This window comes from Cyprinus carpio, chromosome A12 (assembly GCF_018340385.1).
Source record: "Cyprinus carpio isolate SPL01 chromosome A12, ASM1834038v1, whole genome shotgun sequence".
In the NCBI taxonomy this organism is placed as follows: Eukaryota; Metazoa; Chordata; class Actinopteri; order Cypriniformes; family Cyprinidae; genus Cyprinus; species Cyprinus carpio.
Window position 1 is genome coordinate 6,807,385 of NC_056583.1, and position 22,850 is coordinate 6,830,234.

Genomic DNA, 22,850 nt, shown 5'->3' on the forward strand with positions numbered 1-22,850 from the left:
AACCTTTTAAAGAACAGCTCTTAAAAAATAATCTTTTTTTTTTTTTTTTGTTAACTGTAATGAACCTTTTGTTGAATGAAAAGGTTCCACTGATGCTAAAGTTTCTTCATGGAAACACAGATGCCAAGAAAGAACCTTGATTATTAAAAGTGCAGGCAGTACACCAGTCTTACCTTTCCCGCAGGCACCTCTCTGGATGAAGATGATGGGCGGCTGCTGGAGTTTCTGTGCCCGGTTACTGACTCTCTTGAGTTCGCAGATGTCCCTGTAGGACACCCCATCACTGCCACAGACGGCCTCAGAGCTCTTACACACGCACACGCCGGTCTTTCCTCTCCTCCTCACGGTAGTCGTTGGTCCGACCCCCTCAGACACAGCGCAGTCCAGACCCTCTCCACACTCCGGGTCTCCCAGCTTCCCTGTACCGCCGCAGGGCTCACCCTCGCCGGCCGCGCACACCGGGCAGCAGTCGCACTGGTCCAGGATGTCTCCGGCCAGACAGTCGGCCGGTATGGGCGGACACCGACTCTTATCGCAGCGCTCCGGACAACCGATCACATAACGCTTAGAGATCCGCGCATCACATAGCAAAGGCACCAGAATAACAGACGCGCATAGAACCAACAGATGCATTTTAATATTAATCTGTATTAACAAACCTTTCAAGTAAAATCTTTTCAAGTAACTTAAGTTGTTAAGACGAATAAAAATATAACGCATGTAAACTTGACAGAATTTGCTGTGCTGTCAAATGCCCGTTATCTTGACCTTCAGTGACAGACTTTATAAAGCTTGGGAAGTATAAACAGCAACGCCGATTGGTTGGATGTGTATGACGTTAACTATGTGGGTGGGACGGGGCGCGATGGTAAACAAGTAGGCCACGCCTCAAGCATGTGTCTAAATATTGTCCCATACACACCTTTTAACTTCACAAAATTATTTAACATCAGGTAGTTAAAAAAAATGTTTGTTTTTTTTATAGTATATAAAAAATGAAATAATTATAGTGTGTGTGTGTGTGTGTGTGTGTGTGTGTGTGTGTGTGTGTGTGTGTGTGTGTGTGTGTGTGTGTGTGTGTGTGTGTGCGTGCGTGTGTGCGTGTGTGTGTATATATATATACAGGTGCTGGTCATATAATTAAAATATCATCAAAAAGTTGATTTATTTCACTAATTTCATTCAAAAAGTGAAACTTGTATATTATATTCATTCATTACACACAGACTCATATATTTCAAATGTTTATATCTTTTAATTTTGATGATTATAACTGACAACTAAGGAAAATCCCAAATTCAGTATCTCATAAAATTAGAATATTACTTAAGACCAATACAAAGAAAGGATTTTTAGTAATCTTGGCTAACTAAAAAGTATAAAAATGAAAAGTATGAGCATGTACAGCACTCAATACTTAGTTGGGGGCTCCTTTTGCCTGAATTACTGCAACAATGCGGTGTGGCATGGAGTCGATCAGTCTGTGGCACTGCTCAGGTGTTATGAGAACCCAGGTTGCGCTGATAGTGGCCTTCAGCTCTTCTGCATTCTTGTGTCTGGCATATTGCATCTTCCTCTTCACAATACCCCATAGATTTTCTATGGGGTTAAGGTCAGGCGAGTTTGCTGGCCAATTAAGAACAGGGATACCATGGTCCTTAAACCAGGTACTGGTAGCTTTGGCACTGTGTGCAGGTGCCAAGTCCTGTTGGAAAATAAAATCTGCATCTCCATAAAGTTAGTCAGCAGCAGGAAGCATGAAGTGCTCTAAAACTTCCTGGTATACAGCTGAGTTGACCTTGGACCTCAGAAAACACAGTGGACCAACACCAGCGGATGACATGGCACCGCAAACCATCACTGACTGTGGAAACTTTACACTGGACCTTAAGCAACTTGGATTGTGTGCCTCTCCTCTCTTCCTCCAGACTCTGGGACCCTGATTTCCAAAGGAAATGCAAAATTTACTTTAATCAGAGAACATAACTTTGGACCACTCAGCAGCAGTCCAGTCCTTTTTGTCTTTAGCCCAGGCGAGACGCTTCTGACGCTGTCTTTTGTTCAAGAGTGGCTTGACACAAAGAGTGTGACAGCTGAAACCCATGTCTTGCATTCATCTGTGCGTAGTGGTTCTTGAAGCACTGACTCCAGCTCCCGTCCACTCTTTGTGAATCTCCCCCACATTTTTGAATGGGTTTTGTTTCACAATCCTCTCAAGGGTGCGGTTATCCCTATTGCTTGTACACTTTTTTCTACCACATCTTTTCCTTCCCTTCGCCTCTCTATTAATGTGCTTGGACTCAGAGCTCTGTGAACAGCCAGCCTCTTTTGCAATGACCTTTTGTGTCTTGCCCTCCTTGTGCAAGGTGTCACTGGTCGTCTTTTGGACAACTGTCAAGTCAGCAGTCTTCCCCATGATTGTGTAGCCTACAGAACTAGACTGAGAGACCATTTAAAGGCCTTTGCAGGTGTTTTGAGGTAATTAGCTGATTAGAGTGTGGCACCAGGGGTCATCAATATTGAATCTTTTCACAATATTCTAATTTTCTTAGATACTGAATTTGTGATTTTCCTTGTCAGTTATAATCATGTGCCTCCCAAATATCTCAATATTCTGGAATTTGAAGCCATGACTTATTCACAGGGCCAAAAATATGAAATGAATATGAATTAAACACATCTGATTAGAGGAATTTGTTAAGGTTATTACATTACAATCATACTTAATGATCTTGTAATCTTGCAATCTTGCTCCTGTTGCTCAGTGGTAATGCATTGCATTAGCAGTGCAAAAGGTTGTGGGTTTGATTCCCATGGCACACACACACACACAAAAAAAAGTATGTATACCCTGAATGCGCTGTAAGTCGCTTTGGATAAAAGCGTCTGCTAAATGTAAATGTAATTTTTTTTCCCTTTCAAGGGAACTTCGAACTGCATCCTTTAGGGGTCGCTATGGGGGAACGCCTCGTCGTGACCCATGTCTGAAGCATACATTGAAAAAACACCAACAACATGTTGGCCGGGGACAGCCCATGGCGTCACTACCGGTGCAACTATAGTATAAATAGGAGCCGGGAGAACACGTCATTCTCTTCTTCGTCTTCATTGACTGTTTTGTTTGAAGCGTATACCGTTTAGGAGTGCATGTTTCTCGCCAGAGGCTTTGTTTTGATACCTGCAATTCACATGGCTCACATACTGTGGGCGTGTGTGTGTGTAGTGAAGAGCAAGCGCGTTCACTGTGATGCATTCGCGGGACTACTGAGGGGATGTGAGTATTTCACCATTTACCCGAGTTTGTAGAGAACATTTGCATGAGTGCGTTCGCCTCTTGCTGGAATAGCAATGCATTCGTGGCAGCAGTTTTGCTTGTGCTTGATCTAGCGAGTGGGCGGAGCGTGTTTAGCTCCCACGGGAGCTGAATGCATGCTGTGCGTTGCGTCGCGGTGAGAACATGGAAAGGATCTGACAGGAAATTTCTCCCTATCAGTAATTTCCTTTTGTTTATATAGGAAATGTATAGTGTGGGTCTGTATGCAGTTGTTGGACCGATGGTTTATATCATGTCCTTCTCAGATAACCACATTATGCTGCACTCCGGCTTGAAATTTTTTTTAAAATAAAACAAAAAAATCATTCTCATCCACATCCACATTCATAGATTCCAGCATACAAGTTATGCCAACATCGAGGGGATGCTTGAGAATGGTTATGAGAAGATGCCCCTTGCTATCTCTCCATGGGGCAAGCATCTTCTCTTAAGATGTAAGTCTTTTAGGATACATCTTGCCTTTCAAACTTTGATACCTCTGTCGAGACAGTGGTTGAGAAGTTCAGGGAGGCAAAGGTGTGCTCAGTGGCCTTCAAATCCTTCCTTCCACGAAGGTCCAGATCTGAACCCATACAACCCAGGGATCCTGGCCCTTCTCGATTTGAGGATCAGAAATGGGCATAGAAGGATAGTGTCACGGCTCGCGCCCCTCCCTCGCCTGCCGGTAGGAGGAATCGCGGGTCAAAGGAAGGTAGGCAAGATAAGAGATGTGATCCAGATGAGGCGTCAGCGCTTTTGTCCAGATTAGAGTGATACTTGAGTATCTACACCTTTCCTTCGGGGGGTTTCACATCTGCCTTATCTTCCCCTTCCTAATTCCCCTGTAACCACCATATCTCCACCTAACCGAAGTTAGGTGGGAACTTACTGCATTAGTTTTCTTTGCTGGACGTATGATGTTTGGTTGGTTCTATGGCTTCATAGTAACCACCTTAACGATGATCCAGCCTGGAGGCTTCTTTGGGTTGCCTCTTGAGCCGGGCCCCAGCGCGGGAACCACGGTGGGTGAGTATGATCCATTCTATAGCTGTGTCTCATTTAGAAGGCTGCGTCCTCCGGAGGTCGAAACCTCTGGAGGTCGCATCCTCTGTAGGATGCGTATACGAAGTGTGCTCACCCTAGAATTAAACGAGATGGCCTTTGTAGGACTGGTGGAAAAGGAAACAGGAAGTATCGCATTGCTATGCCAACACGTTTAGAGCATCGTTGCGCTCTCACACTATTTAAATGAAGGAAATTATTTTACATTTGAAAAGTAATTTAAAACAATGCTTTCACTTTTATTTTTTTTCTTCAACTTTTGAGGAGCTACAGCGTATGTACAAAAAACATCTGTTAGAGAAAAAGAGGAGGATATTAAGAAAAAAGTTAATCTGTTTTTATCTTAGGCGATTAAAGGTACGTTAAATTGTAAACACCACATCTGCGCTTGTGTTTATATCTGCCCACGCCAGCATTTTTCAAATTAACGACGGTTGTTTATGGCGACGCAAAGAATTGTGGGTTATCTGTAGCAGCGAAGGATACACCTCATGCATCCTCCAAATTGCTGTGAAAGAAGGGCGCATTCGAAGGTCGCATTCGGAGTGTCCTACTTGCTTTTTTGAAATGAGACAGCCTCGATGACGTATGCAGCCTTCAAATGCGACCTTCGGAGTGCGCAGCCTTCTAAATGAGACACAGCTTATATATATGTATATATGTATTAATTTGCTGAATGGTTATGTGTATAATCCTTCTGGGAGATTTCTTTGCAGTATTTTTCCGGGACCTGTGGGTTTCTGTTCTTTCTAAGGTAGGTCCTCTGTGAGCACCCCCGTGGCTGGACTCAGAAACCGGGTGCTCAACTTGCAGTGTTACTTTACTTGTCGATACTTCACCAGCCTGTATGATAGCCCTGGTTCTGCCTTCATGCTTCCTGGATCATGCGGCCAGGTCATAGGCTTCTGCTCGAGCCTTCTTGATCATCAGGCCCCCGGTACGGCACTGCAAAATTTCCTGGATGTCTGGCTAGGTCACCCTGAGGAGCTTCTTGGTCAAGTGAATATCCCCTCTGGCTGACGCCTCGAGCGGGAAGTATAAGTGGCATTTGCGAGAACCTTCTTGTGTAATGCTGTCTCAGGCACTGCTCCCCTCGCCTTAGAGGGTTGTATTTGAGCTTGCCTCTCCCATTCGGTTCAGCACCTCTGTGATGCTTGGGTAGCTCTAAGTTCACACGCTAAGCTCTGTGTACTTTCTGAAATCCACATGGTGGTAAGTGTGCACGTTGAACACTTTGCATTCTTTCTAAAATCCACAAAGGTGGTAAGTGTGCACGCAAGACTCCACGCACTTTCTGAAATCCTGCCCAGTAAGGGTTACACGCTCAGCTACGTTCCCTTTCTCTGAGTTGGTTAGACCCCGGTACCTTGGGCTCCACTCAACCAGTGTGTCTCTAGTAACACACTTTCATGCATCACTCCTTTCATTATTGTAAAACTAAGGAGGTCCGGCTGGGTTGCCCTGAGGGGCTTCATGGTCACCTGGATATCGTTGAACACTTTGCACACTTTCTGATATCCTGTACGGTAAGGGTTTCGCGCTCCGCTTCATTCCCTTTCTTTGAGTTGGTTAGACCTTGCTTCCTTGGGCTCCACTCAACCAGTGTGTCTTTTATTAATACACTTCAAGCATCACTTCCCTCAACATGTAGGGCTATTGTGAGCATGACGCTTCCTTTTAAGTGCCCGAGTTCTCTCCCCTTCTGAGGAGTTGAATTGCTCCCTCCATGGGCTGTTCTCGTGGTAGTTTAGCAGCACTCCCCTTTGCCAAAAAGGGTTGCCTTTGAGCGCTACTGTCTTTCTGAATTCGGAGTTCTCCTCTCACGTGAGATTGAGTTCTCTGGTTTTTCTCCAGCATTATTACCATAGATCGAGTTGACTCTCAAACATATTGTTTTTGGGATGCAGCAGTCCATCTATGAGCTGCTCTTTCAGAGTGCCACGAGAGCCCCTTACAACAGTGTCTTAAAATCAATGTTATGGTAAGTGTGCATGTGAAGTCTTTGCACACTTTCTAAAATCCACACTGTGGTAAGTTTGCACACTAGTTCTCTGCGTTCTTTCTAAAACCCTTTATGGTGAGGTCTTCGCGTAGTTGCTTCATGTCCTCTCTTGAGCTGGTAAGCCCCATTCATCCTGGGCGCCACTCCACCTATGTATTCTCAGGATACCTATTTGAACAGGGTGTTGCTACTAGGGATCTGTTGAGACCGTTCCTTCAGCAAGCTTATACAAGAGCAAGCAGTAACCCCTGTGTGACAGGCCAAGACTTAGTATATTGCTAGGCACTTGGTCGTATCCCTTTAAAGGAATCTATCTTGATTCCAAGCCTTGAGCTCTACCCCAGGCCCAGGAGTCTGGCCCTAACAGGTAAGTTTGGGTATGTAGCCTAGGCCATAATGGATAATGTCACGGACAGCCATTTAACGTCCCAGGAGCTACTTCCATGGAAATTGTAGAGTTAGTACTTAGTGCTCACCATGATTCTGGCCTGCACTCCCCTCAGCATGGTGGCGTGGGTATACTGTTCCCCATAGCGACCCGTAGAGGACACAGTTTGAAGTTCCTTTGAAAGGGAACGTCTCAGGTTACTTATGTAACCATCGTTCCCTAGTAGGAAATAAGACACTGCGTCCTCTAGGTTTCTTGCCATGCTTTGGAGGTAAGCTTCAGACGAAGAAGTGACTGACGTGTTCTCCCGGCACCTATTTATACTATAGTTGCACCGGTAGTGAAGTCATGGGCTGTCGCTGGCCAACATGTTGTTGGTGTTTTTTCAATGTATGCTTCAGACACGGGTCACGATGAGGCGTTCCCCCATAGCGACCCCTAGAGGATGCAGTGTCTCGTTCCCTACTCAGGGAACCATGGTTACATAAGTAACCTGAGACGTTTTGCATTACATTCTCTACAACTGGTCACTGTAATTCTAAAATTCTCACTTGATTAATCTTAGGTAATCCCAATGTGTCTAGAAAAGGAGAAAGCTATGGGTGAAATGCCTTCTTACTAATCTATAGGAACTATGGAACTATAGAAAATGAAATGAATAATTTTAAACATGAAACGAAAACAACCAGTAGGTGGCAGTTAGTCACTGTCTTAATGACTGGATCACTGAAACAGTCTATCAATCAATTTGTTCAAATTGTCTGATTAATTCAGGAAAGAAGCATTTTCATGAATGGGTCGCTCAATAATTCACTCAACCTATTCCTTCAACAACTTGGATCATTCATTTATTTTACGAAACACAAGCTTAGAGCAGAGCAACGGTTTAACTTTGGCTATTTTTGATGACAAAATATTGTCAATATTGTGTCACTTAATATAAACGTCTCTGAACTATTGCATAAAATCAGTGTCACATTTGGAATCATGCTGATATTTGGGAAAAATTATTTGAAATAACTATATTATATGCTATAAATATAAACTTATAGAACTTATGTGTCAGAGAAACAAGTGTGAAGCCATTTTTAAAATTTTGTCTTTAAACTTACGTTTTTGCGGTAGCTCTATAGCATCACTGTTGAAGCTGGTGAAGGGGATTTACTTATTGTAGCATTAAAAAAAGTTATCATGTGCATTGAAAAGTTCAAAGCAGATGGCATATCATATGTCAATAAACCTGGAAGATTTTAAAATGAGCAGTTCATCCATAAAATCTTACAACAGAAAACAGAAGACAACGAGCGCAGCGCTGAAAAGGGCCTGTATTTTGGGGTGATGCTTATTTATTTTAGTGGAATTTTTGCGCAAACCCTGTTAATTTCTGATCTTGCAGCAATTACCCAGAATATCCTAGAACTGTGACGATGAGTTCACATTGACAAGCACCGCTCGCGTTTTCTTAACAAACTTGGCCATCGTTCTTATTGGTGGCACCTTTCCTGTGAAAACTCGGTTTGTTGAAGTGACTGTTACCAGCGTTTTAAACCAGCATTTTAAAATGAGATCAGGGTGGGAATGATATGATGATATCATCTGATTGTATCAATTCCAGAAACACACTTTTCATGAAACATTACAGCACAGCAACTGGACTGAATCTAATTAGCAATAACACTTTGTCAAGGTATGCCAAAACACACACACAAAAAAACACTTGTATAACAGTTCACGATTCTGCGATGTATGACCTGTTTAATAATGTTGACGTGCATTGTAATAAAGGCAGTACTTTTTGTGCTCAGTGTAACAGGACTTGACATATGGCTGAGGTGACTCTACAATGTATATGTTCATGGGATTTTTTGGCTGCTTTATCATTTACCAGGTGAAAGGCAGATTTGAAGAATCATTTTATGTCTGTAGCATAATAAATCGTTTCTAGATGAGTTCCATGTTGAGCTTAGGGTAGATTTTGCATCTCAGGTTCACCATTTATTTGATCAAAATACTGTAAAGCAGTTATATTGCAAAATATTATTACAATTTAAAATCACTGTTTTCTATGTTAATATATTTTATAATGTCATTTATTCCTGTGATGGCAAAGCTTTCAGCAGCTATTACTCCAGTCTTCAGTGTTACATGATCCATCAGAAATCTGTTGATTTGGTGCTTATTTTTGTGGAAATAGTAATACTTTTGTATATTCTTTGATGAATAAGAAGAGCATGTTCAAAAGATTTGTTTGGTAACAGAAATCATTTGTAACATTATAAATATCGTTATTGTCATTTTTGGTCAATTTAATGTGTCTTTGCTGAATAAAAGTTTCTTTCTATTAAAAAACAATTTGAATGGTAGTATATTGTTTTATCACTGAGAAGACACTGATGACACAAAACACACAAAAACAGAGTCTGAGGTTTATAAGTAGAAAAACAGGTGCAGATAAAATATAAAAACAAAAGGCAGCTTTATAAATTGCACGCTACTTCCTTTGAGTCTCCGGGACGTATCACAGCTGCACATTGTGTTGATCCATCCCAAAGCGGTAGTTCTTCAACACTTTTATCATAAATAGCCGAGTCTCTCTCTCACACGCGCACACACACACACACACACACACACACACACACACACACACACACACACACACACACACACACTATGCAGGATAAGAAAAAATAGCAGGAACATGAATCATACAGTGCACTGTAGCTAACACACAGATGTGTTTGACATGCTGTTTTGCCTGGCCATAGTATGTTTCAGTGCTGTAAGTGAGCACATATTCCCTGCAACTGTTCATCAGGCTGTTCCCTATTCCTTCCCACTTAATGATGTGATAGTATCAAGCTGGGCTCATGTCAGAGCATAGCATTCCGGGAAAACTAGCCTGCCTCCTCACAGATTTTCCTGAAACAATCCCCAGGACAAGTGAGTCACTCATTTACATCAGAGAGCATATATTTCACTCAAGCAACTTTTAATTATGGCATATCATTTACTTTTGCTATGTTTCAGTACTACAATGAATCAAATTCAAGTCAAACAGGGACAGAAAAAAAGATAAACATTTTGGAAATGCCTTGCAAATATGTTGGCTTGACAAAGCTAATATATATATATATATATATATATATATATATATATATATATATATATATATATATATATATATATATATATATATATATATATACATACATACATACATTTGTGTGTGTGTATGTGTGTGTTTCTCAACACACTTAAGTACAATTAAAGAGTGCACTTTGTAAAAATGTCAGATTAAAAGTATTATTTTAAAGGACATTTTAAATCATTACTTCTTTAAAGCATGACAAACGATTATTAAAATAAACTTTTTTCATACTTTAAACTGTACACTTATTTTGATGTGTTGAGAACAAATAATGTTGACATGTAAAATACTTGATTATAATTTTAACTGTAGTTTAATAGATTTTAAACTCTATCATCACAAATGGGTAATTACAAATAGATTTAAATACATGACAAGCAAGTTTTAATAGAAATGGCATTAAAGAATATTTAAGTTTACACAAATGCTTGTCATATGGCAGTACACTTTAAACATATTTCAGAGACAATAGAAGTAATTATGAAATTATATATAAAGATACACTTAAGTCCTACTTAAATGGGTCAAAAAGCACTTTTAAGTTCTACTAACTGTATTTAATATAAATGTAAACTATAATTAATTTTCATGTAATTGCAAATAACATGCAGTTAAGTATCTGAAAACATTACATTTAGTTTGCACTTAAGTATAAATTATGCTAAAGTGTACTTCTTTTTGATAAGGGAAAAATGAGCACCTTTCACATCATATAAGGCTTGTGTCATTACAGTGTTATAACTGCAGAACTGAGATTATGTGTCGGCCCAACGAACAAACCAAATTTCAGCTATCACCTTAGCAATAATAGCCAAAGCCTTCCTAATATTCATGGATATAAAAGGGGATTTATTCAATACAGACACACATAAGCTCTTTTGCCAGCATTTATTAAATAGTATTAATTTAATAAACTTCTACCATTTCTCAGTTACATAGTTAAACCCACTCTTTTACTTTCGTAATGAACTCAGATCAGAAAAAATGGATTTAGCTTAGCATTAAAAAAAAACAAAAAAAAAAAACACACACTTAAAGATGAACAAAACAAGCAAATAAGAAAGCCCCCTAAAATGTTCAGTTGTGTTACATTTCCAGTGAGGTTTTCCACTTTCTATAGGACATGCAAGACATGTTCAGTTGTTAATAAGAAACTGTATGGTGCAAACCAGCAGAGGGCACTATATGACCATCATAAGAAGGTTGCACAGGCCTGAAAATCAAGGCCCATTTTCACAAAGATTTTTTTTTTTTCTTACCACTAGGATCTCTCCAAAGAGATCCTAGCCAGGAGTTTTTGCGTAACACTTGTTCACAAAACTGATGCACATTTTCCCTTAGTTTTAAAGGAAATCTTAAGATAGGAGGATATGAGAACACTCTTTTAAATAGCCCACAGTGGTTGGTAGAAAGGGAGCTGCTTTTGTCTGCAAAGAGAGAGCAATATATATGCGATGGAGGGATGGATAGATAGATAGATAGATAGATAGATAGATAGATAGATAGAAAGATAAGGTCTATCTGCAGTTTAATGTTATGCTGTTTGTATAATTAATGACAAAATACTTCACATTTAAAATTAAGTGGGGGTTGATGGGGGGTGGTATAAAAACAAATGAATTAATACTCCCCACTCCACCCCACACAACTTCATGTCCAAACAGTTACACTTTCGATTAATCAGCCCACAAATCATTGTCCCAAAAGGTTTGAGAATCATCAGGGTGTGTATTTCATCATCAAATGTAAATGAGCCTCATTGTTCTTCTGGCTTAGCAGTGGTTTTCTCCTCACCACTCTTCCATGGACGTCATTTTTGGCCAGTGTCTTTTGGATCATGGAGCTATGAACAATTCAATTCAATTCAATTCAGATTTATTTGTATAACGCTTTTTACAATACACATTGTTTCAAAGCAGCTTTACAGAAAATGCATGTGTCTGCATTACAATTTAGAGTGATCTGTTATCACAAGTGAATGTGTCCAAGTAATGTTAATTTCACAAATGAACAGTTCAAGGTAATAAAATCATACAGCTAGCTAACATGAATTCATTTCTGGCAGAAGCTCATTAAAGCGATTATTACCGGTGTGATCATAATGATTACAATATAGAGAAAATTTGGCAGCTGTGTATATCGATTCAAGTTGGTGTTATCTGGGGTCCTCGCAGGGGTCAGCATCATCTCTTCATGGGTGTTGGGTCATCTCAAGTCTTTCTTTGAGGCTGGATCCACACTGGAGCTGGTGTAATCTCTAGATACCTCGAGATGGGCATCCCGGGGTAGGAACAGAAAGGCAGATAGGAAAGAATTTCTGTAGCTGCTGTTCAAAACGTTTCAAGCAAAAACTATGTTTGTGACTTTTATCTGATCTAACTTGGAACAAGGGTATGAGATTCATTAAGTGCTTGGCTGAAGAGATGTGTCTTTAATCTAGATTTAAACAGAGAGTGTGTTTGAGCCCTGGACATTATCAGGAAGACTGTTCCAGAGTTTAGGAGCCAGATGAGAAAATGATCTCCCTCCTTAAGTGGACTTTGGTATCCTAGGTACTACTAAAAGTCCAGAGTTTCATGAGAGTTTCATGGGCTTTAGAGGTCAGTAGCAATATCTTGAAATCAATACAGAACTTAATACAGAATCAGTGTAGAGATGATAAAATTGGGGTAATATGATCATATTTTTTGACCTGGCAAGAACTCTAGCAGCTACATTTTGGACTAACTGTGACTTTTACTGATGCGAGAGAGGCTGCAGTTCCTTCAAAGTTGTCTTTGGGTCTTTTGTGACTTTCTGGATGAGCCATCGATGTGCTTTTGGAGGGATTTCAGAAGGTCAGGCAATCTGTGATGGTTCACTACTATGTGCCTAGTTTCCATTTGGAGATAATGGCTCTCACTGTGGTTCTTTGTGGAGTCCAAAAGCCTTTTAAATAGTTTTGTAACCCAACCTAGACTGCTATATTTTTTTGTTAGTTTTAGATTTTCTCCCTCCCTCTCTTTTTTTTTTTTTTTTTTTTTTTGCTTCAGTAAATAACATTTATTCATATTAAAATTGTATTTGGTGTTTACTCTGGATGCCTTTAGTTTTATGTTAGATTTTGTTTTCATTTCTGAAACAATTTATGATGAGATATCCATAAAAACAGAAGAAATCAAGATAGGGCAAACATTGTTGCGGTCACATTTGTGAATTTTGGTTGAAATTTTGAGTCCAAAATGCACTTCGGGCATACACACTTTATAGCATATATTGAATAATATATTGGAATAATAATAAACCATCTGATTTCAAACACAGTTCTATATCTAGAATTTGACCATCCAGCCTTGTATCTTACACACGTTTATTTACTACATGGCTATTTATTTAATGCTATGAATTTTTCCTGTTTATTGAAAGTGTAATTGAAGTAGCCAAAAACAAATCAAGTGGTGGATGAGGCATTGTAATATATGTATATCAAATGTTAAAGTTTTCCTTATGAGACTCACATTTGGCCTATTTGTTGTAGCCTGTATCATATTTGAATCGATTTCTGTTAATAATCACAGTTATATTCTCATATTAATATTTCCTGTATAATTACGTGCATACATTACCGGTCAAAAGTTTGCAATGATTTTTTTTAATGTCTCTTATGCTCACCAAGGCTACATTCATTTTTTATGATCAGAAATATGATAACACTTTACAATAATATCCCAGTAGTTTATGCATTAACTAACATTAACAATGAGCAATACATTTGTTACTGTATTTAATCTTTAAAAGAAAAAGCCACTACTGCAGTCTTCAGTATCACATGGTCCTTCAGACATCATAACATAATAATAATAATAATACTTTGATTCAGCAAGGACACCATTAAATTCAATAAATGTGTCAGTAGTTAGTGTTAGAAAAGATTTATATTTTAAATAAAATCTGTTTTGTAAACTAATCTATTAATAAAGGAATCCTTTTATTTGATCACACTGATAATAGTAAGTTATTAATAAATGAGCACAAATAATAATTGATAATATTTGCACATCAAATCAGCATATTAGAAGGATTTCTGAAGGATCAAATTAAACTTTTCCACTACAGGAATAAAATAAATTTTAAAATATATTACAATAGAAAACAGTTACTTTAAAATTGTAATAATATAAAAAATAAATAAATGGAAATTCCAAACCTTTGACTGGTAGTGTGTGTCAGCAGTGTGCTGTAGGCTCATCCATCTCGGCAGTTTTAGTGCATTGTTTTTCTAATGCAAACTGATGACAGACATTACAGACAATAATAATGTCTGCAAAGTAAATAACTTCTTTATACTAAGATAATTATAAATCCTAGAACCTAACTGAACATTTCCTGCATTTATTTCTTTTAATTTACTTTATTTTTATGTTTTAACAAATGGAGACATCCACCAAAGGAGGTTTGGTTCACTTCTAGGGACAAATTTGTCCCCAAATTATGGTTTAGTAGGCGCGCACACACACTTACTTAGTAACTGTAATACTTTTTTTTGTATGAGTGAGTGAGTGAAGTGAATAAAGTGACGTGTGGCCAAGTATGGTGACCCATACTCGGAATTTGCACACGCACACACACACACACACACACACACACACACACACACACACACACACACACACACACACACACACACACACACACACACACACTGTATGTATATAAAGTTAATTCTGATTACTATAGATTAACCCTGAATCAAACCCTAACCCTAAAAGAAAAGCAAATACATTATTTTGACTCATTTAAAAAACTTATAATTTTTCCAGTCAACAACAACTACATACATTACACATCAAAAAACATGGTGCAGCGTCTGAATACACAAGAAAACCATATACAGTATTAATTATTGGGGTCACTGACTCTGGTTACATTCACACTAATACATATGGACCCTCTTCACATGTTTGCATTCTCATTTGCTTCAATAGCAAAAGAGCATTTCTATAACTTTACAAAACAGGATATACATATACAGAGACTAACTACAGCAGTCAGAAGAGAGAAGCATGTCAAATTAACCATCTCTCCCTCAGCTGTTGTATTACAAACACTCATGTTGCAGTGTTAACTAGCTTTCTGTCATTTAAAACGGTAATATAAAACAAAGTATAGTGTTATCAGTGAAAAGGGTCCATACAGCTGCATTTAGTGGATGCCTGTGGTTTGTTACAGTAATACTTTAGGTTCAATTCGATAACATTTATTTCTAATGCATTAGGTATCATGAACTAAGAATAAACAATACTCACAGTGTTAATTAAGTAAGTACAAACATTAATTGAATGTGAATTATAAATGAACAATAGTATATTATTAAATTAATAATAATCTTAATTCAGTAAAATTATTATTTGTCATAAGTTCATGATAACCTACATAATGCATTAAGTAATCTTAACCTCTTTAACAAACATGTCTGGAGTGTTTTTGTATGTAGAAATAGTCAAACATTCACATGCATCTGAAAAACAGAAGTGCCACTAAATAGAGTCTTGCTCCCAAAAGAGAGCTGCCACATGGTGATTTAGAAATAGGGCTGCACGATATATCGGAATATCGTATTTTACATATTGCGATGTGCATATCGCAACAGCATGCGATATCTTAATTATTTTAATAATAGTCTACGTCAAAACGTTGTTAAAATTCAAAGTTTTTAGGTCGATGCATACAGCAGAGAATAGACTGGGCACACATCTGCTACTTACGTGATGTGCTTGATGCTAAAAAGAGTTATTAAATGCAATAAGTTGCAGAAAACAACTCCTTGCTGTCTGACACACACCTGAAGTTTCAGTTTTCTTTCGCGCATTTTTACACTCACAAAGATGTCAAAATTCCTGTCTTAACGAGTAGCGTATTCATATAAACACAGTCAGTTATGTCTTAAGTGGGGCTACACAAATTCAAACTCATGATTAAATCGTCATGCGCAATTATGAAATCGGGAAGACTGTTACGCGCAGCTTGTCAGTGAATCACGGCTCTGTTACCTGAAAGCACTACGAATCTAAATTCGCTTATAGCATGCATTTCGCTTGCTATAACACGTTTACACGTTTAGGTTTTTACTCCTAATTCACTTCATAACGTCAGTCGTGTGTTTGAAATAAAATCCTTCCGTGAGATGATGTGGCTTCTTACGCAGAATAAGAAACGCAACACATTATTTCATAATATTCTATGCCGTGATAAAGGCTATGTAGATTAGCAATGCATTATAAATATATTTTATTATGATAACAATTATAATAAGAATTTAAAAGCCAGTCGCGTGTTAATTAGCCCTGTCCCAAATTGCAACCTGAACCCTTGTGGTTTTCCTCTGTGGGGTAGAAGCCTGTGCGTCGAGGATGCATAGCGGCTGCAAAGGGGGCACTATCGAGCACCCTTCTGAAAGCTAAAATGACGAATGGGACACCCTATGGTCTCGTTCACTTAATGGACAGGCGTACACGGTGGCCATTGTAAGTCCGCAAATGCCCTTTTGTTTATTCAGCTGCAGGCCTGCAGCGATAGGGATTTCCTGGAACGACATGCGTTTTCTTTGTTCTGTGGGGCAAAATTGGGGCCATATTTACTAAACAGGGTAAATTAGTGCGTGAGCGTTTTTTGGAGCATTAAATAATAGAGCAAATACCAGTAATTTGACAAGTGCAACCATTAGTAATTTGTGTTGCATGATTCATTTTAATACTCTCCTCCCTATATTTTGTATCTGAAAGGGAAAGTCCTACAGATGCATATTCATTAGGGTCAGGCACAAAAATAACTGTGTCCACGATGGGGCAAAATAGGGGCCATATTTACTAAACAGAGTAAATTAGTGCGTGAGCACAATTTCAAAACAGCGCCAATGGGCATGGAAATTTCTGCAGATGATTTACTTATACGCGCAAATTAAAGAACACAGACACAGCCAGATCATTTCCATAATACCCAACACAATCTCTCAAGAGCAGCGCAAATCAGCATCTGCTTTAAGACATGCTTTTTTGGAGCGTTAAATAATAGAGCAAATACCAGTAATTTGACGAGCACAACCATTAGTAATTTGTGTCGCGTGATTCATTTTAATACTCTCCTCCCATAAATTTTGCTTATGAAAGAGAAACTCCTACAGATGCATATTCATTAGGGTTAGGCACAAAAATAACTGTGTCTACAACTTTTCAGTGCTAATTCTTCACTGCGTGTCTCAAGTAAATCCTGACAGTTCTATTTTAATGGCAAAAGATGGTTTGCTGTTAATAAATCTGGCCCTTGGCGTTTCAGCACGAGAGCGCCCTCTGGCCTTCGGATGGAGCCGTATGTACTACTGATCACAGAGCTGTGCTTCACTGACAAGCTGCTCATGAAAACAATCGCAGTCTTTGCCAAATCGCAGTTTTGCAGATTGCAGTTTAATTCTGATGAATCATGCATTAATTATATAGTGTCATAAATTATATATTTTTTTTGGTTTACATTGATGTTAAAATTACATTCAGATTTGTGACATTGCTTTTTATGTAATGCTAAAATACTGATGGTCACTTTCAGAAGGTGTAGTGATGATCTCTTTTCCAAGAAAGATCACACCCTAAACTTTTGCTGTCTTCCTCTTAGTCGTGATGTAATTCCGCTTTGAAGCCTGTGCATCGAGGGTGCATAGCAAAACATATATACATACATATATACATACATATATATACATACATAAATATATATATATATATATATATATATATATATATATATATATATGTTATATCATTTTCAGTTTTTAAATATTTTTCAAATATGATTTAAATTGATTTCTAAAACGTAAAGCAATAGGCCTGTCATATCAAATATTGCATTATTTAACAAGGAATTGCATTATTCTTCAATATCGCACAGCTCTAGTCTGAAACATACCATAAAGAGTGGCAGTGTGTTTTACACTGAAATATAATAACACACAACACATATTCTCTACAGCAATACAAATCATATCAGTACAACTATGTCTTTTTTGTTGTGGTCAAACAAAAAGTCCAATTCAGTTTATACATTAAGCATTCAAACAAAGAAAATGAAATTCAATTACCAATAAAAACAAGACCACCAAGGCCCAATGGCATCTAAGGAAGGAATATGTTACTTTAGGACAAAAGTCTGAACTGTACACCCAAAAAATGATGTAAAAGCACCAGATTAATTAAAATGAATCAAACCAGAGTTCAAGGATTATTAGTGGCCTTACTGGTATCAGCAATAAGTAGCATAATTTTGTTTAAATTTATTTATGACCCTATCTGATAAGGTCAATACTGGAAACAATTGTTTATTAATAATATCTTAATATTAATTAAGCTATTTTATTATGTATATTTTTAAAATAAAAATAAATACCTTATTTTATTTAAACAATATATCTTCCAGTTTAAACCATATAGTCTTGCAAAAGTAAATGTCCATACTTTCTACTGTACATCGAGTGTTTTCATGCCTGATTTCACTGAATTCACTTTGCTTACATGGTATTTTAGATTTAAAAACAATAGATTCATAATATCAACCACAATATTGGTTATTGGTTGTAACAGGAAAATAATAGGTTATTGGTATCAGCAACTTTTTTCATTCTTTATGAATTCTCTAGATTATGAACCTATTTCATAGCGTGCAGTTCTTTAAGAGACTTGAAAATGATCAGGGAAAACTCCAAATCCCATGGTGCATTGGGCTCGATTCACAATCTTCCAGAGTCCCTTTCCTGATTTTGACATTAATAGCTTGTAATATGTGTGTGTAAAATAATAAGTACATTGTTACACCTGGGTAACATGTATCTCTTCATCTTTTGGGCAATCTGGAGGCTGCATTACGCCGCTTCTCGGTTGCCATGGCGATGAGTTGTCAGCATTTACTTGAAGAAGATTTGGGGCGACTCCTGGAGCGACAGGCGCGCTTGTGGCCCCGGCCGCAGGTTGTTCAGGTCTGTCTCCTCCCACGCCATGCTGAGGGCCCGAGAGGGAACGGCATTCTGGGTAATGGAGTTCGGTGGGGAGGGGTGAGCGAGGAGTTGAGAGACTCTGTTCGTTGGAGTAGAAGACGGAGGTTCGTTCAGCGGGCTCCTGTGGAGATTGAGGAATGGTTACAGAATGCAGCGTCGGTCAGGACAGAGAAAACTGCTTTGGCAGAAAGGGAAGAGAAAACTCAAGAACAAGGAGCAGGTGAAGCAAGTGGAACAGTAGGAAGTTTAGTACGGTTTAGGACATGGGCGGCAGTCAAGTCAGCGAGCAATGGCAGTGAAAGCTACAGCAGATAGGAGGTTGTAGATCATTCTGGGATATAGCAGGAACAGGACAGGTGGTAGTGCAGAAGAAGGGCTTGTTTTTGGGTTGTTAGTGTCTCAGCGTCATATTTAATCTCTGAAAGGAAAACAAATGAGAGGTGGACATCAGCTAAAACAGCGTTTGAGGAAGGCACAGACGAAAAAAAAAACAGACGGGACAAGGATTCAACATATACTATAAGGGCAGGTTAAATAAAATACTTTGAGGAGACGTATTCATTTTCAATATTCTTAAATTAAAAACTAAAGGCCTGTTAACAACAGTGTGATTTTCTTTCACTGGTGTGAACAGAAAAGCAAAAACGCTATACAAAAACTGTGAAAAACTGTCGAACAATTGTGTTGGTGTGAACAGGCCTTAACATTAATGAAATCCCTTGTGAAAAAGAAGCATACTTTAGCATTCTTTAAAAAAAGAGCAATTAATATGAAAATAATATACTTAAAGTGCCCTAATATGGATTTTTGAAAATTACCTTTCAGTGAATGAAAATATCCTGCAAAGTTTTAAATCTGAAAGTGCACCGTGTATAAAGTTATTGTCTCTCAAAAGAAAGAGTTGACTCTGAATCATTGAAACGAGTCGGTTTTAAAACGAATCCCAAGCTGGTTCATGTTGACGTCAACATTAAACATTAGCATATAGTCTTCCCACTTGTTGGTATTTTCGTGTTGGTCTGAATGAAAAAATGCAAATTCATTCTTTGCCACTAGGTGCCTTTGGAATGTTAAAAATAGCGGTTTCCCCGGTAACGCTGTACACAAATGCTGCTTTATCAGGCATTACAGGCATGATGAAATGAAAATGAGACCAATCGGACCAATCACAGCAGATTAGCGTCACGCAAAGGAGGTGTTTGGAAAAATTAATCGTTGAGTGAATCGTTTGGGAGTCGTTGAGCAAATAAGGTAAAAATAAATGCATATTGTAAGACAATGAAAGTGTTTTTTGACCTTGCATCTGTTTTTGGAGACTCCCAAAACCAAAATATGAACCTTTCATAACCAATAATAGGGGCACTTATGCTTAACATGCTTAAGTGCAAACTGAATTTAATGTTAATATTAATGTTATTACGAATTTAATGAATATTAATTAGAGTTTAAATGTATATTAAATGTAATTAGCTGCATTTTGTGCTTTTTTGACCCACTTCAGTAGGACTCAAGTACAATTTCGATATGTAATTTCATAATTATAGCTTTGAAAAATGGCTAAAGTGTCAAGCATACTTCTTTTTTTTACAAGGGATAGCTCACCAAGAAATAATTCTGCCATCATTTCCTCATTCTGTCACTCCAAACCTGTATGACTTTCTTTATGCATATTTAAATCAACAACATGAGGGTGAGTAAATGATGAATTTTTTTTTTTTTTTGGTGAACTATCCCTTAAATGGTCTTTTTTATTTATGTTTTGCTAGCTGCATAATATGTTTATTTGAAATGTGTGTTCGGTTAAATTACAAGGCTGGTGATGTGACCTCAACATGACAGATTAAAACAGCTTTTCCTAGACACACATGACTAGAGTCAACACTATTTTAAAGAGATTTGATTAAAAATAAAAATAAAAAAAGGAATAAATGACTCGGTGCATCGTTAATACTCATGATATTTTGCCTTGGTTTTAATAATGTCCTGTAATAAACATCAAAAAAATATTTAAAAAAAGCAGGTGAGGTTAAGGAATGGATTGCAAACTGTAAGTAAATGGAAGTCAAATGTGGGGAACAAACATGATGAATACAAAATTATATGATATATCAGATAATATGTTGAAGGCAATATATAGTATTTAATGAAAAAAAGTTGGTAGTAATAGTTTAGGGACTAATTCTCACTATTAATTAGCATACATATTACTAGCATATTGGTTATTTATTAGAATTTATAAAGCACATATTAATGCCTTATTTTGTATGAACATATTTTAGATCTCTTAATCCAACCCCATACCTAAAGTTAATAACTACCTTACGAACTATTAATAAACAACAAATTAGCAGTTTATTGAGGCAAAAGTCATAGTTAATAATCAGTTAATAAATGATAATTGGTTAGGCAAAAGTCATATTTATTTAATGATTATGGGGCGTGGTTGGATCCACATCTAGGGGGTGGAGATGGGTGGGTTTAGGTATATGTAAGGTGGGAGGAGCTAGATCTGGATCCAACCACGCCCCCTGAATCTTCTGCAGCGTGCAGGATGTGTTCCGCAGCGAGGACCATCTCACTATTTGACCATTCCAGTCAAATATCCAAAGACCTAAACTTACAAACAGTGTACAACAAAGCACAGCCTAAATAATCGAAGAACTAAGCACAATTTGTTCCTGTTCAAACTGAGCTGAAGGTGGAGGGGAAAAAATAACATCAGCTTTACAGAAGCCTGACAAGAGATCTGGATGGGTCAACATTTGGGTACTGTATGAATTACAAACATAGGTGGAAATTTATATAGGTGGTTTATAAGAAATGTAGGTGGTTTATAAGGACCCTCTTTATTATATGTAATATTATCATTTACTTAAGATTTGATAATTATATTTCAGTTTGATTTCAAACAAACCCAACAGATTAAACTCAAGAGTTCTTACATGAAGTTCAATACGAACTTGCAGTTTCACAATTGCGTACTGCATCTATTAAACTGAATTAATAATTCATGAATGATGAGAGTTTATTATAATAACTCGCTGTGTATAAACACTAAGAGTAATGCTCAACTAAACTAATAGATGACAAATGGAAATGTTTTTGTAAAGAGATTATTAAATATTTCTATGAATCAGTGTGGACTCTCTAGTAAATAATGTCCTGTTGTGCTGGCAATCTTGATGATTCAATCAAGGCTTTTACATCATGCAGCACTGTACGGATATCCCTAATACATTCTATTATTATTCTTCCTCTCCACAAATTTCTAAAATTAATTCAGCCTGAACCGATGCACGTACAGACTCCATTCAGCCTTAATTAGATTCTTTCAGTGTGTTCTGTCGATTTTTTTTATAACTCTATATTTTTCTAATAAATCTATGATTAAAGTTAGAAAATCTTGAACTGTAAGAATCTGTTCCAGCGTAATATTCATCCATCTATATTTTATAATCACGTATTTTATAATTGTCACAGTAATATTGACAAACTAAACTATGATTGGTTAAGGCTTCTTTTACTTTTCTATTTTTTTAACTTAAATTTAATTTTAGTTTCAGTTTTACTTAACTATAATATGTCCCTGCTGGACAGAAGTGTGGGTAATCAGATGAATAAGTGAGATGTTTAGTTTGGATGTGCCAAAGTGTATTAAAAGAGTAAATGTGGATGATGGATGATGGATGTCAACAGCATGATAAGAGGTTTGGTTTTAGTTTGGTTTGTCTGTGGGTAGTTAAACCCTGCTCAGATCTAGTTCAAGGACTACAGGCTTCTAAACTCTAAGCAGGGGCTGGATGCAAACAAACAGGGACAAAGCTCAAGGGGTTTGATCTCAACACATACGTGCTGCATTCACCATTGCAGTATGTATACCTCTGTATACAAGGGTTTGAGAGCCGCCTGGCCTGACGCATC

At 37.7% G+C, this 22,850-nt stretch overlaps 2 protein-coding genes across 18 annotated transcripts in view; both read right to left on the minus strand.

Moving 5' to 3' along the window:
* LOC109101284 (serine protease HTRA1B) overlaps positions 1 to 769 on the minus strand; it is a 33,920-nt gene extending 33,151 nt beyond the window's left edge. The window contains exon 1 of the mRNA XM_042767342.1: positions 174 to 769. Within this exon, the coding sequence (XP_042623276.1) occupies positions 174 to 720 (547 nt within the window). The 5' untranslated portion in view covers positions 721 to 769. The remainder of the gene's footprint in view (positions 1 to 173) is intronic.
* A 13,905-nt stretch (positions 770 to 14,674) lies between these two features.
* LOC109082616 (pleckstrin homology domain-containing family A member 1-like) overlaps positions 14,675 to 22,850 on the minus strand; it is a 61,006-nt gene continuing 52,830 nt past the window's right edge. For 3 of the 17 annotated variants that reach the window (XM_042767346.1, XM_042767344.1, XM_042767345.1), the window contains one exon: positions 14,675 to 19,050. In XM_042767346.1, coding sequence (XP_042623280.1) covers positions 18,745 to 19,050 — 306 coding nt within the window. In that variant the 3' untranslated portion in view covers positions 14,675 to 18,744. Of the gene's footprint in view, positions 19,348 to 22,778; position 22,850 lie in introns of all 17 variants that reach the window. The other 14 variants (XR_006161306.1, XM_042767351.1, XR_006161305.1 and 11 more) reach the window with 11 other exon arrangements.